Below are 16,137 nucleotides of genomic sequence, written 5' to 3'. Positions count from 1 at the left end.
GGATATAGCCCACGGCGCAATGCGACTGATTTCGTGAAGATGGGTCACAAATGTAAAATAGCTAATTGCATACCCTCTTTAAAGTCCATCCATCCATTACGCATACATCCATACACAGTCCAAGAACATGCTGAGGTTAATTGGTGATTCTAAATTGTCCGTAGGTGTGAATGTGAGTGTGCTTGGTTGTCTGTCTCTAAGTGTAGGCCTGTGATAGACTGGTGACCTGTCCAGGGTGTCCCTTGGCCTTTGCCCTAAGTCAGCTGGGATAGACTCCAGCCCTCTGCGACCTTAGTGAGGATTAAGTGGTGTATAGATAATGAATGGATGGATGGATGGATGGATGGATGGATGTGTTCTGCCTCGAGTAGGCTGTCCTTAAAAACCTGAGTGACTGTGCAAGAAAGAGACTAGTGAGGGTGGGCACCAAGCCGCCTATGACCCCTATGACTATGTTATGCAAAATGCCCTTTTCACTACAAGGCAGACTAAGTCGAGAGCTTTGCATCCCCAGATGACAACAGTTTGACAGTGTTTGTGTGTTGTGCATGAGAAGTGAATGTACAGCAGCGGTGTTGTGAGAGGTTTTTGTTCAGGTCCTTACACTGCTTAAGACTATTGCTTACCTTGTCACCACTGTAACTGGCATGAATTCACGCTTACCACACTTGTCGTTCTATGAGCTAAGAGCTGTGTAAATAAGTCATGAGATGTTGGCCCCAGTGAGCTTTGAATTAAATGAAAAGGACAACAAAGACAACTTTCTCGGAGCAAAGAACAAACTTTGTCACTGTAATCCATCTTCCTGTTTCAGTGGCTACTCACGATCAATAAGCAAAGTCCTCTCTGTCGGGTTGCTGGAAGACCGGGGCTGTGATATCTTTCACCGAGCATTGTATCTCGTTTGTGTCGGAGCTGCGTGCCGGGAGTGAGAATCACTGTAGCCAAAGGAGTGACATCACCTCCTCGTATCGCTGCAGGACGCTGGGTGACGTTCTTGGTCAGCTACCTCCCGCACAGGGTCGAATGCTCAGCTGATAGAGTGGTTGTTGGAAGGGGTTTTTTTTTGGACATTTTTAGTTTTTCTCTGTTTCCCTGAGCAGACAGGATGACATCACCTTCCTGTTTTGCATGAGGGAGCTTTGCCTCACAGATGCTAGCTTAGCATGGTGGTCTGCTGACTAGACACATGATGTCATAGGGATGTCACTAGGCCAAGATGATGAAGAAAAACACATTCATGCATAATACATACACACATGTGTTTACCTACAAAAAGCTAAACGATATACAAATCTGTGCATGCAATAGTCAATTTTATGTGCGCGGCTAAACACCCAAAAACAAAAATCTCCAGTAGCATAGCCAAGTTTAAGCCATTAAAAATCCCAGAGGATCTAATTATGTGAGTTTTAGAAAATAAGTACAGTCCATTTGCCTTTCTCATACATATTCATTGATTTTGTGATTATTTTCCAAAGTTTAAATATTGCATAAACATGAAAAATTCACATATAGGCATGAGACTTTTAAGTATTTCACATGAAAACATTGTATTCCTAATTGAAAAACCATGTCACATGTGTGGTATTTCGACATTTCTTTAAAATGTGTGAATGACAGTGATGCCACCAACATGCATGGACAATGGACAGAAAGAAACAAGCAATTTTGGACTGCGTTATTTTTTTATTCATTTATTTTTCAAGAAAAAATTAGCTGAAAAAAAAAAACAATCACAACAACTTTGCACAGATTTGTTTACATCTGTCTCCCACTTAAGGAAGAAGTCATTTCAACAGCTAGTATTTCTCATTTGGTACGTTTTGGGAAGAATAAAAAAGAAAACCCGTTCCCTGTCTGAAAACAGTTTGGCAGAAAGAAAGAAATAGGCAAGAAATCAGTTGTCAATAGCTGCCAATTTCGCCTCAGAAACATCAAAAAATACAACACTCGCGCAGGACTTTGTGTTCATTTACTATAAAAGATGTTTTTCACAGGCAGTGCTGCAGTTATTTCACACACAGCAGGGGCGTCGAACAAAAAAACCCAGAGATCAGTGGGTTTTTTTTTTTTTTTTTTGAATGATGTCACATGACCCGAGAAAAAAAAAAAATGCCACGTTTGTCTTCGTCAGCATGTGTGTGTATTTTGGTCATGAAAAGTGGCCATCAGTCACCATCAGCACCCTGAGGTTACAGCATGGTGACCAAGGACCAGCTGTTTCCTCCCTTTTTCCTGCTGTCTGTCCTTCCTCCGGTAATTTCTCTCCCTCTCGTTCTGCCTCTCTGGTGCTTTTCTCCATCTCCTCCTGTGAATGTGTGTGCGCTCTCTCATGCACATTTGGGATCCACACACACAACATGACCAGGAGGCTGTTTGAGATGAGCATTGAGTCACAACGCTGCCATCTGATGGCCAACAGAGGGAATTACAACCTCTCTTTTCCCCCGCAATTAAACCAAATTAAACCAGTCTGACTTTTTGCCATAGTTAGTGTAATGAAAAGAATTTATGCTGAACACAAAAATAGAGATTGCTTTGAGATTATAGAGCAGCTGAATTGTCATGAAAGTTTTCAATCTATTCATTTTTTTTTTTGTCTTGTCATGTCATATTTTTATTTATTTGTGTAGTGATGTTCTCATTTACTGGTTTTCTGATTGTTGCTACTCATACAAGCCATTTATTTGTTCATTCGCACCTTTTCTTCGAGCTAATGAAACTGGCTGCTCATGATACATTCACTGCATTTTTGATATATATAATAGTAGCATAGTATGCTTAAATATAATATTTTCATGGCACAAAAACAGAAAAAGATTAATAAACCATCTTATTTTGAGCCAAAATTGGCTCCTAGTATGATGTCGCAGAAAGACTGGAAGCAGTTTGTTCTTTTCTGTTCTTAGAAATATTAAAGTGTTCTGTTAATGCGTATCTGCTGAATCCCCTCAGTGTTATTTTCACCTATCATCTAATGGGGATAAAGAGAAATGTGTCCGTATTAAAACACCACAGATTATTACTATAAGCCTCAAGAGCAGCTTGATGTTCCGTCCTTCATCGGCTTTGGATTCCTGGAAGCATCTTAGCTCATAGATTTGTTCCATCATTTATGTCCTACAACTCTCCCGCCTGCCTCCTTGAGGACCCTCCTGCTACGATTACTCCTGTTTTGCAGTTGCCACACCAAGCGATCTGACGGACAAATATGTCTGTAACTAATTTTGCCTTCAACGTCAGCGTCCTACATCTTCGCAAACCTTATGGGGACAAATGAAGTGTCTTTAATATGTGAAAAAGAAACAATCGCTGCCTCCCCATGTTGTATCTCAGCGTCCTCGACATGCAAGTTGCCTTTTGAAGGAGGAGCACAGCCGTTCTGCAGAGCCTTGGAGCCTCTGCGGCACCCCGAAGCAGAAGCCTAAATCTGGCTTAACACATTTTAACTTAATGTGGGCTTTTTCTATATTTATTTGATGACTTAGCACAGTGTTTTATATAGAGATACCCCTGATATGTTGTGGGAGAAACAAGGTGATTTTTTTAAAGGGAGGCATCTTTGCGGTGTGTCTCACTGCTGTAGGATTTTGCAGGTCAGCTGCAGTGGTTGGTTCGTCAACAGGGGAGGAACTGACACACTCCTAATGAGGCTTCACTGTATGTGTGAGTGTGTTTGTTTGCGTGCATGCAGCAGGATTTGTATTTTAGTGTATTGTGTTCATGTGTCTCTGATACTGTTACGAAGTGCATGTCCGTGTGTGCATTTGTGTGCGACTCTGTCCTTGTTTATCTCTTCACCGCAGCACGGCCCGTTGTTGGGGTTTTCTCAGCCTATTTACAGTACAACCAGGACACGCTATCATTAGCTATTCCAGCTACACAGCGTGCACACACACACACAAGCACACAGGGGGAAAAAAAAAAGAAGCGCACAAATACAAAGAGACTAAAGGCCCGCTCAGACGAGATTAGTATGACAAGGTAACAAGGGAAATGCAACATTAGCCTTGCACCTCCTGGTTTTCCAGTTATTTGTAGTTTGTAGCTTGGTTAAACATTTATGAGGGATAAAAAAAACAAACAGAATCTCCTAATCTCCCATTTTTTTCCCCTCTTCAGCTGCTATGCCTTGCTATTCAAATATGTACGGTTACTGTGCACATTTGCAATCTGTCTCAATCTACACCGATCCACCAGGAGTGTAGCACAGTTTGCTGAGTGCAACTTTGTGTACATGCTTACCTGTTGCTTGTTTCTAAGACTATGTACCCACTGTTGTTATACTACTAAACATTAATCAACTTAACTGAGCAAACAATCAAATGTTAGACTGACTTTATAAAGAAGTCATGATGTGGCAACTCATTTATTTGCAAAAAGTACTGGTGTTTCATTTAAAAAAAACAACAAAAAACTTTAGATGGTTTCAGGGTGATGTCGTGGACAGACAGTGCTGTTTGGCGACTGGAAATCAGAAGTTTTCGCAAAAGGTGTCCCACAAGGCTCAATCCCGGGGCCGATGCTCTTCCCATTTAATACAGATGACATTGTCTCCTCCGTATCTGGTTGTAATGTCACATTATATGCCGATGACACAGTTTTGTACGGTAATGTAGTTACTGTACATTTAGCTGTCAAAACTCTTCAACTCTTCAAGCCTGAGTTACAGGTTGTCCAGTACAGTATGCATAAACTTTTTCTTAACGCAGATAGGACTAAATTCCCGATCTTCACCAGAGCTAAACATACTTAATGAGACAATCTTGTACAGTCTACAAGTGGCACAATTATCTGGGAATTTGAATAGAGAAACAGGCTTTTAAATTTACAACATGTTACCATGGTGATGGCGACACGCATAGACGCAGCGGCCACTTCAGGAGAAAGTGAAAATGAACGTTTTGAGTGTCTTGTCTATCCCAGACATTCATTCCGCAAAACTTGTGGCTGGGAGACTTTGCTGAACATCAGGACAGTGAATGGCGCTGGAATTGTGGCGCTCGGTTGTGATTTGGACATACTACACCAACACGTAGTCCAATCGGAGACTACGCAGCTACCCGAGAGAGAAGGAAGCTCTAACAGTACGAATGTAAACAAAGGAGGAGGAAGAGAGCCGGGATTCATGCTAAAGGCTAACCCCTCCAGACCAGCAGGACAGTCGCTCCTACTCTCCAATGTCCGCCCCCTCGACAACAAGCTGGACGAGATACGTTTGCTGAGAGAGACCCGCAGAGAGTGGAAAGACTACTCTGTGTTTGCTTTTACAGAAACATGGCCCAATGACAACATCCTAGATGGACATACAGCTGGAGGGGACGACATTATTCCGAACGAACAGACAGACAGCTAGCTCTGGCCAGCATCTGCAGCTTCACCATTGTCACACCATCGTGTGTGTCTTTGTATCTCTGAAAACCTACCAGGACCTGAAGAGGTTCGCCATGTTCAACGAATGGCGGTGCATATGGACGCAGCAGCCCCTTCAGGAGACAACGACAGCAAACATTTAGTGTCTTCTCCCAGACGTGCATTCTGCAAAACTTTTGTTTGAATAATCCTGAAGAAACGCCTTTTCATCTTGCCTGTACTACTGAGTATGTACAGCAAAATGACAGTAAACCTGATTTGATTTGAACTATCATGTGACCAAAGCAGTGACAGAGTTACTGGTTTCTTTTATATGAATATATCATGTTTCTTACTGCATTGTAGGAAAAGGCTTATTGAAGCAGTCGAGGGTAATGGTGATATTTTATACATGCATGCATCAGCTTTGACTCTTAAGCCCTTGGATACTGTATATCACCCTGCATTACTGGTGATAGTTATGACATTCACTGCTGTGAGCTGTATGCTACGATGGGTAGCCCTTCCTTTCTCTAAGGCAGAACCACGCAGGGTTTTATTTACATATAAAAACCTATAGGTCATAGGTCATACATAGGGTCTTACTGTTTTCACTGTTCACTCTACTGCTGCTTTTTAATGTCTTACCCCTACCAAACACACTCAAATGTTTGGACTACACTGCAGGTGCCAGCTACTTTTACCAAGCTTTAAAAATCCAGTTTTACTCATTGTGCACCTGCAACCTGGAATATCCTGCAGAACAATCCACAGCTTGACTCATTTTTATGCTTTAGGGCAATTCAGCGTTTTAATTTCATCTCATTTTTAATTCCAGCTGGTCCTGTTTTAGTTGATTCATTTGTTTTCACATTTTAAATGGTCTAATTAATGTTTTAATTATCTCACTAACTTTGCCTTTTAATATTTTTATGGCTAGTTTCTTATTTGTGTGCTTTTAATTTTTGTACTTGACCCCATTGTGAATGAGGCGTCAACACCTTGGAGTTAAAGCCAATGTTAAATTAATGAATAAATGAATGAAAATTTGTCATAATAACAGTATGATGGAGACGGCCTGTATGTGTGTTTTTGTGCTTCTGCAGGTCTCAGTCTGGTGGTGGGTTTGGTTTTGTACATCTCCAGCATTAACGACGAGGTGATGAACCGACCCAGAGAGCCCGAGCAGTTCTTCCACTACCACTACGGCTGGTCCTTTGCTTTTGCCGCTTCGTCCTTCCTTCTCAAAGAGGTGATCAAGGCCCAATACACACTAACACACATGAGCACAAAGGGTTGCGGTAACTTGCAGCAATGCGGCACGTACACAAACGCCGTAGATGCCATCGACTGAACGCACACTGAGCATTTCACAGTGACACAAACATGCACTGATGCTTAACATTTAAAAGGACCTAATGTGCACAGATGCACGCAGATTGTTTGGAATCCGGTTTGGACGTCCACCAACTGCTATTTAGCTAAACACACTCCAGCATGTGCACAAACACGACGAAAGAGACGCACACACACACACTCTCTCTCTCTCTCTCGGCTTGCGGAAAAGCAGACTCCTTTAGCTAAACACACATTTAAAAAGTGCGTGCGTAGGAGCCCGTCATCCTGCCCGCATCAATATTCATAAATGTTAATAGCTGGAATACTTGAGGGCAGCAGCTCTTGTCGCAGCACAGCTTCATATGCATCAGAATATTTCTTGCTGTGAGGAGGGAGGCTGCTCTGCTACTCCTCCTTCATCCTTCGTTTCTCTCCTTCCTCATCTTCTCTCCCCCTTCTTGTCTCATCTCCTCTGCCTCATTCAAGCCTTCTCTCTCTCCGTCCTCTACTTTTATCTTCAGTTCTTTAATCCTCTGTTGTCCCTTCCCCTTTCTCTCTCCTCTTCTTCTCTTATCTCATCTCCTCTTGCCTTCCATGCATTTTTTTTTATCTCCTCTTTGTCTCTCTCTTGTCTTTTCTGTTTTGTTTTCCTTATCCCTCCTCTCACTCGTGTTTTGTAGCATTTCTTCTCGTCTCTCTTATACTCTGCAAGCTCTTTTTTTCATGTTATTTCTTCTTTATCTTTTTGTGTAAACCTGTTTGCCCTCCTCCTCTTTTATTTTTCCTCTTGTCCTGTGTCCTCCTTTCTTTCTTCACATTTCTCCTCTGCTTCCTTCATTCTCTGTAATAATTTTACCATCATTTTCATGGATTTATTTTTTTCTTTTCTGCCTATGCTTCATTTTTTTTTTTCAATTACACTCTACTTTCTTACCCTTCCATCTCTTCTCTTATCTCCCCATGAAGTTGCTTTGTCATCTATTTTTCTGTTCTCCTCCTCTTCGTTCATGCTCTGTCTGTAATCCTGTTTTTTTATGTTTCATTATCTTATCCTTCTCCTATCTCTTCTCTCTCCTCATCTGTTTTTTTTTTTTTATCTCTCTTCTTTTCATTTCAACACCCTGATATCCTCTTGTTCCTTTTTTTTGTCTTCTATTTTCTACGCCTCTCTAATAATCTGTTCTCTCATTTTCTTCATCTTCTCCCTCCCTCTCTCACTACCTTGTCCTCTCTCAGCTCCTTCCCTCTTCTCACTCACTCTTCTTCTAATCTGCGCCCGAGTTGCAAAGCACATCTAAGCGCACCATTTTCCTGTCGTACACACACAAACATGTTCATCAGCATTCGCGTTTCAGGGTTGTTGTAGTGACGATGTTGCAGATGAATACCGAATGAGCCGCGAATGCTCAGCGGATGCCCGAGTGAAAACATGAATACATTTTTTGATAATGGCTCATTCCAGCGAGGCGCACCAGGCCTTTTTGTCAACTCTCTGCAAAATTATTCAGCATTTATTTCATTCCCCCCCCTCCTCCTGATGGCAGTTTAAGGAGAAGGATGGTGCTGGTTTCCAGCGTTTCATCAATCTTTTTCCATTTCAGAATTTGCTTGTTCAGTTTGATCCCCTCTGGCAGCGCAGATGTTGTGCTTCCACGGACGGAAACAGTCTTTTCTCTCTTTGCGTAAATGTCATTTTCTTTAGCAGACATTCTCGGCATATATTTATTTTTCTCAAATCCACTTTACTTTCATGACAGTTTGTGGAAAACTGCATCATGAGAGCTGTTTAAAAAAAACAACATCCATTTAGAAACAAAATTGTAGCCAGTAGGCAGTACGTGCTGAACTATACATTTAATTTGAATAATTTTACATATCTTTAGAAGATAATTTCCCAGTGAAGGAAATTTGTCCGTTTGCCTTATTAATATGTGTTCAGTTTACTGCTAGAGGAGCCTGCCATAAAGTATAAGAGCATAAAGAACAATAAATGTTTTGCGGTACATGAATTGCCTACAGGATTTAATAAAATGCTGGAGAAATATACTGAATACACAACGTCTTATGCATAAAAGTTACATGCATCTCCACTGACTACACACAGATATGAGACACAATTATTAAATATAGTTGACTTCTTTTGCTCAAATAAATGCTGCAGTATGTGACACAATATTACAGAAAATTCCTAGTAGGCAATATTACACAACTTTCTCACAAGCTGAGTAGTACTCATAGACTGTAGAAAAGATGGACGTAGCTACCGTGACGTCACCCGCTGGTTTCTGAACTGAGAAAATGAAGCCAGGGTTTTGCTACTTCCTGGTTGACATCTTGGATTTTTGGAGCCAGTGACGCAAAAATCGTCGGGGGGGCGGGACCATCGGAGCAGTGATTGGTCAGACGGATTGAGAGGCAGGACCTCTTGGCCCGCCCACATTTACTGCCTTCTGCTCGCTTCTTCTGCATCGTTGCAGAGTGTCAATCAAGCCAGCCACGCCCCTTGCTCCGCAAAATTTTGGCGATTTTTTGAAAATTCAGTATTGATTTATTTTCAGATTGGCCAACTGATCTCTGGATTTGACTATGAAAACTAATAAGAAAAAAATCCCGAGCTGTAGGAAAGCGGTATTTCATGATCTGTGATCACTTCTTTTCCAATTCAAGTCTATGGGAGCCAGGGCTTTTTGGAGCCAGCAATGAGCGGACGTAGTGATATTGCAGGTTTTTGACACTTCCGGGTTGGCTTCATTTTTCAGGGCCAGTTGCTACGTCCATCTTTTATATAGTCTATGGTAGTACTCTGCAGTAGTGTAAAATACGTGGAGCAACATAACATAACTGAAACTCTTCTTACCTCATCGGTGTTAAGTAGAAGTGCAGTAGAAGGGGGGCACTCTGGCTTGTTTGTATTTCTTTAAACAAATCAAAGTTGTTATGGGCAGGGCTAAGCAAAAGATGCGGTTGAGGCGTTCACTCAAAATAGTGAAGGATGGAATTGATTCGGTGGAACATTTACATGCTGGGAGATGAGCACTGTGATTAAATGGATAATCCATAAAAAATTAAACTAAAATTAAAAAAAACTAGCAGAGCTGCTTGCAAAAAATATTAAAAACTTGCACATAACGGAGGGGAAGGACAAAACCACGTGAAATAAGCGCCCATTGGCAGGCTTTTACACACATCCTCGATCGGGGTCGGCCACCTTAAACACTCAAAGAGCCATTCGGACCTGTTTCCAACGGAAAAGAAAACACCAGGAGCCACAAAACCCTTTTGACATCTAAAATAAAGATAACACTGCATATATCGTTTTCACCTTTACACTATGTATAACAAAAAAAAAAAAAACTATAATGTGTTTATGAAATTAATGAACTGTTACAGAGACAACAAAATTTCATTTCTGCATGCAACAAAAACATTTTGAACTCCAAAAAAAAAAAAAAGACACTGGGTTGACGGTTATTTTGAAATAAAATAGTCAATGTCTATTTGAATCCTCTTTGTATATATGAAATAAAAAGCCCATCTTTAATTATTCACATGCAGCAAAGTAAAAATGACGTCTGGTTGTCCTGCTGACTGCAGTTGGGACTGCTGACCAGACTCCTGATCGCCTGTGGTTGGGACGGGAGGAGCTCAGGGTAGCACCGCTGCTGGCTGAGAACAGTAACTGCAGAATGATATGTGTTTTCACATCAGAGTCTCCAAAACACCAGAAAAGTCTCCAATAACACCAGAGAGAGTTGTTAGAGTTGTCGTGAGTCGCGTTCGACAAAAAAAAAGTCACCAAGAGGTTTTGGAAAGTCACCACATTTAACGTGAAAGCCTGCATGTGCTGGCGGGTGTCGCACATCGGTGGTTGTGACGCATATTTTGAGCGACAAAAAAATCAAATAATATTTTAATGTTACAAGTTCATAAAAATTTTCAAATTTAGAATTACATTTTAAAAACTAATGAAGTAATATAAAATTCATTTAAATTAAAATACTCGTTATTTATTTTCCAAAGCCACAAGGAGCCACAGCAGAGGGATGAAAGAGCCGCATGCGTCTCCGGAACCGCGGATTGCCGACCCCTGTCCTAGACTATATGAGTCCAACTACTAGTTGCAGAAAAATTAATACACTTAGTGCAGTAGATTTTTGTTTTGGGGGGGATTTTTTTAGATTAAAAAAAGGACCCTGATCAGCACCACAATTAGTTTCAGCTATGGTATCATGCTCACCAACAAAGAAAACCTATTGAAACCACAAATTTAACCTCTCCAGTGGAGGAATTTACAAAACAGAAAGAGGTGTGACATTGTGTCCTTGTCTCCATCCAGGGAGCAGGAGTGATGTCCGTCTACCTCTTCATGAAGCGTTATGCTGAGGAGGAGCTTTACCGGCCTCACCCTGCACTCTACCGTCCCCGCATGTCTGACTGCAGCGACTACAGTGGCCAGTTCCTCCACCCGGACTCCTGGCCTCCGCCACAGCGGGGTCGCAGCGCCTCCGAAGTCTCCTCGGACATCTCCATCCAGCTCAACCAGACTCCGCCCCCACAGCCACCACCCAAAGGGGGCAGCAGCTCCCAGGCGACTCCATCATCCTCCGGGCCTTCATCGGCCGCCAGCTACCAGCTCCAGCCGGCCTCCTCCTCCTCCACCTCCTCCTCCTATCCGCACCCACTTCACCCAGGCGCCACCTCCACCCTGCCCAGGGCCTCTCACTCCCACGGCCACCATCAGCCCCACCCTCACCCGAGCGGGCCCCCTCCTCAGTCCCTCCCGATGGCAGCGCCGCCCTCTGCTGTGCCTCCTCCTCGCTACCACACACATATGCGAATGAGCGCCTCGCCATGCTAGGCTACATCAGCAGGCAGCGGGAGGGAAAACACAACTGGGGATGGGGGGGTGGGGGGGTTAGATTGGCTCTGTTACAGCTCTGACACACACCACACGACAAAACACACATACAAACACAAATCCTGTTCCCTCGAAGTGTGTGGGAGGAGGGTTGCGGCAGAGTCACTGAAGGAAGGAGGTTTAAGGAGATCAAACAAAAAAAAAAACGAGTAGGGAGGAGGAAAAGGAAAGAGGGGGGGGGAGGCAGGTGGGCAGAGGGATGACTCACTGCTGATGCCGAGCCCGAGATGGAGACAGACACTTAACAAAACTTTTAACACGCTGGGAGGGAACATGGGAGGGGAGGAGGGAGGGATATGATGATTAGTAGCAACGAGACGTTTGTGGGGTTTCTGACGGGTACATTCATCATCGGGGCCGTGATACACAGGCAGCAGTGTGGAGCAGCGTGTGGAGCTGAACCGTCTCCGAGAGGCTGTCCATTCACGAAAAGAACAAAACGAGCAATGTATCTTACAAACATATCACCCCTTCATTAAACAAGGATGTAACTAAGATACCTGCTTTTTTGTGGAGGGGGGGAAAAAATACCCAATTTCCATTTATTTAAACATCTGTTTCTAATTTCATGAACATGGTTGGGAAGGTTTCTTCATTATATGTTGATTACTTTCGAAAACAATGAGAAAACTGTGAAAGTGAACTCTTTTTTTTCTGTTTGACTCCACTTGAACTGCTGAGAGTACACTTGTGCACTAAATTATCACAGAAATATTGACTTTTGGTGCACAGATGTATATTGGGTCTTAATTTACTCAGCAAAACGAGCAGGATCAGCGTTTTTTAGTTGCTAGCCAAAAAGGTTAGCACCTTTGTTTTCCAACTGGGAACTTTATTGTGACAAAACCTATTTCTAGGAGCCTTAACATGGCTGCAGATACGTAAGATATATGACAAACTCAGCTTTACAAAGGCGGACGTCGCGGAAAATTATTTTGCAATGCAAGTTTGAAGAAATAGTAAAAGGCCACAAAACCTCCTATCAGAAGTGTGCTGTATTACCTCAAGGAAACAGTGTCCCTTTGCAGGTAGTTATTTAATTTAATATATTTGTGTGTTTAATTTTTGCACAGAAAAAAGCATTAAAGTTATAAGTTAGATAAGCTAAAAATAAAATAATGCATTTTTATTTTAAAGCTGTTTGTTAACATGGAGTCTCATATAGTACATTTAAATTATACTTTAAATATTTTGAAAGTATACATTTGACTTCCCAACTTTGGTCGTGAAAAACCATATTTGAAAAAAAAAAAAAAAAACGAGGAACAATACCAATACGATACATAAAGTCTATATTATTAATTAATAATTGGTATTGCTTATAACTTTTGCCCATGTACCATGACCTACAGACACATTTACTATCTACATGCCCAGAGGTGAATCGTGTATGCATAGAGGTTTATACTCCAACTGTATAGACTTGTTTCAGTATGCTGAAACAAATGTTATGAAAACTTAATCCCGTATGTTTTAGGTGTTTTAGCTATCGAATTTTCTAAGTTGTTTGTATTTTAGGATGGAAGCTTTGGGAATGAATGTTCAACATTTTGTGCAATGAAATTGAAGACGCAACTGAGAGACTTTTTAAAGAGCCGAGCACAGTTGGAGAACCTCTGTGGGAAGTTTCTCTGACCTGACCGAGCAGGGACTGTCTCTTCACCCACGGTACAATCAAAGTGGAGGCCTTGGAGTTTTGGCATTCATGATGCGAATCTACGATTTAAATGTCTTTGGTGTGTACATAGTAATACATACAGATATGAGAAACTATACCAGTTAAAGCCAGGTTCAAATTTCATTCCATTTTAATCAATTCAATTCAGGAAAAAAAAAGAGCTCTGGCAGAAATCGACAAACCATTTGACTGTCACCATTCAGAACATGATGGTTCCAAAGTGTAAGAATAACGGTGGAAATTTCATGGGGATTTCCATCATCTCAGTTTTTCTTTTATTTCTTTTTTCTTAGTTTTTTTTGACAGTTTAGAGGTTTACTTTAAATGATTACCTTCCAGTTTCCAGAAATAAATGCTGTCCGTTTGAGTGACAGTGCTCTTCCTGAATTGACACATTTGAAATGGAATCTCACTCTGACTGGTTTTATTCTAAGAAATACAAGGTTTATATAAAGAATATCTGGAAACATAGAAATGGCACTTTGATGAACACGAGTTTAGAAGGAACGCAAACTGAAAACCTGTCATTTCTTGTGTTTTATTCTATTATTAATAAAATTAGCTTAGCAGTAAGATTAATACTGATGGTGAATCATCATGGATTCAAAGGTCGATACACTTGAGTGTCATTAGTATAACAATGAAAGAAGACTAACGCTTAAAGGTAGCATATACAAAAAAAATACAATGGTCCTAACATGGAACCTTGAGGTACTCCACAAGCGATTGAGGCAGAAGACTCTCATTTTTAATTTAAAAGGACCTGTCTGCTAAGTAGGAAAAAAATATTCATGTTTCAAATCCCCATAACTTCCACAATGAAGGTTTTCCAGTAGCTTAAAATGAGCTAAAGTATGTTTATGTTTAAGCCTGTAACATGCAGTCATGAGACATGAAGAGGATGTTAAGAGGCATCCAGACTTACTGGAATTTGTATGGAAGCATTCTTTCTCTAAATATTTTTTAATTTCAGCTAAAGATCCACATATTCACTTGTTCGTGTCCATATAACGTCGTCGAGATGGCAAATCTATCATCTCTTATCCGTGTTGAAAAGATGAGGTAAAGAGTTTATTCTTGACAGTGGAAATTGTCATTTAATCAAGGTAATATCTCTCAACTGATCAGAAAAGCATTAAAACCACCTAATTATTGGTCTGCAGCAATGTTTGAATGGGTGGCACATGTCAAAGGTCAAGAGGAACGTATAATTCACTCACCTGTCTTGTGGTTGATCAGTGCATATGTGAAAACTACTATGCTAATACACAGGTTTTTCAGTTTGCCTCCTATCTAAGTTCTCCTGTTGCACAGTGACTTGTAAGATTGCCTGTTTTTGTAGCATATTAACAATCATGCCCAGCATAGGGTATTGTTAGTAGCCATTTTTAGACCTATCGGGGAAAATGTTATGCTTACAACCTGTGGTACTGTTAAAGAAAAACATTGTAGCAAATTACCTGCGGTGTTACTAGCATATTTTATGAATATTTGCTATGTGAAAATTAAATAGGAAATCATTTAGCAGCTGATTATAAGAGCTTTTGCTGATGTTTTGAGATGTTTATTTGAATTGCCAAAGCTGAGCATCCATGCTGTGTAGTGAGCGCACACATACAACCACCACAGACACACAAACAGACACACACACACACGGATATATTTATGTAGCTGACCTCTGAGGAGCTTCTTTTTTTTTTTTTTTCATCTTGATACAAATGAATCAGAACCAACAGTGTTTTTTGAGGACATCACAGCAGAGAAGTAGAGCTCTGTTGCAGTGAAACACTTTTTGAAATGTTTGCTTCCTTTGTTCGGTGCAGACATTTCTTCATACTGTGATATGGGTGTAAATATTCACACTGTATATTCTGTATGCAGACTACCCAAGACATGTTTACATTATAAAAGGTAGAGGAAATTTTAAAGTTTACATGGTCATTTATGTTTTGAGTCGGTTATATTAAACCGACTAAATACCTGTCAAACTGTTGGTTTCGATAGAAAATGTTTTGTTTTCACCATTCCTGAAAATGTACAATTTGCAGGAGTTTTATCTGCCAGCAGTGTTTTGTTAAGTTTAAAACCAATAAAGCTTGCCTGGTTCCAGATGCCTATTGCTTATTCTTAATCATGTACACCTGTTTGCAGTTTGAGCAGTGGTTAGAAAGCAAATTAATTCCGAAACTGTGCCATCTCTCAAACACAAATACATTTGAAGGACTATATTGAAAATACTGGCCTCAAAGTACACCAACTGTTGTAGATACTAGAACTTTCTCTGTTTAGGAATTGTGGGTTTTTTCAAACTGCATGTCTGCATCATGGCCCTGTGATAGACTGGCGTCCTGTCCAGGGTGTCCCCTGCCTTCGCCCTAAGTCAGCTGGGATAGGCTCCAGCCCCCCCGCAACCCTAGTGAGGATTCAGCGGTGTATAGATAATGGATGGATGGATGTCTGCATCATGGCTCCACATGGGAAAAAATTACCAGGGAACCTGAAAAATCTAATGAGGGACACAGGAAAACCGAAGACCAACTGAAAATCTGTGGAAACACAGTTGCAGCTTTAATAAGGAGGTATAAAGTGAGCCATTACTACGAATCAGAGTTGCAGTCCTTCTATGTGATGCCATGGACACTGAACTTCTTTCACAACCTAGCTCTGAAAACAGACAGGCAAGTGCTTCAGACTTGGCACAGTGGTTCTCACTGGAAATCACTTTGTCTGGTAGCTCAGACAACGTGAAGGACAGTTCATAACATCAGCCTCTATGGACAGTGTTGAAGAAAAAAGTCCTTGCTTGCCCTTTTGTACAAAACTGAAAGATGAAACTTTGCTCAAGAAA

The 16,137-nt window shown here is 41.1% G+C and overlaps 1 protein-coding gene across 3 annotated transcripts in view; it reads left to right on the top strand.

Annotated features, from left to right (window-relative positions):
- Positions 1–11,551, top strand: part of cacng7a (calcium channel, voltage-dependent, gamma subunit 7a) — a 29,159-nt gene extending 17,608 nt beyond the window's left edge. The window contains exons 4-6 of one of the 3 annotated variants that reach the window (XM_008299347.1): positions 6,462–6,607; positions 11,030–11,246; positions 11,484–11,551. In XM_008299347.1, coding sequence (XP_008297569.1) covers positions 6,462–6,607; positions 11,030–11,246; positions 11,484–11,551 — 431 coding nt within the window. Of the gene's footprint in view, positions 1–6,461; positions 6,608–11,029 lie in introns of all 3 variants that reach the window. The other 2 variants (XM_008299346.1, XM_008299345.1) reach the window with 2 other exon arrangements.
- Positions 11,552–16,137: the final 4,586 nt, after the last annotated feature.

This window comes from Stegastes partitus, unplaced genomic scaffold, assembly GCF_000690725.1.
Source record: "Stegastes partitus isolate 25-593 unplaced genomic scaffold, Stegastes_partitus-1.0.2 Scaffold1404, whole genome shotgun sequence".
NCBI classification, from domain to species: domain Eukaryota; kingdom Metazoa; phylum Chordata; class Actinopteri; family Pomacentridae; genus Stegastes; species Stegastes partitus.
Note: the sequence above shows the minus strand (reverse complement) of the source record. Positions and strands in the feature narration are given on the sequence as shown.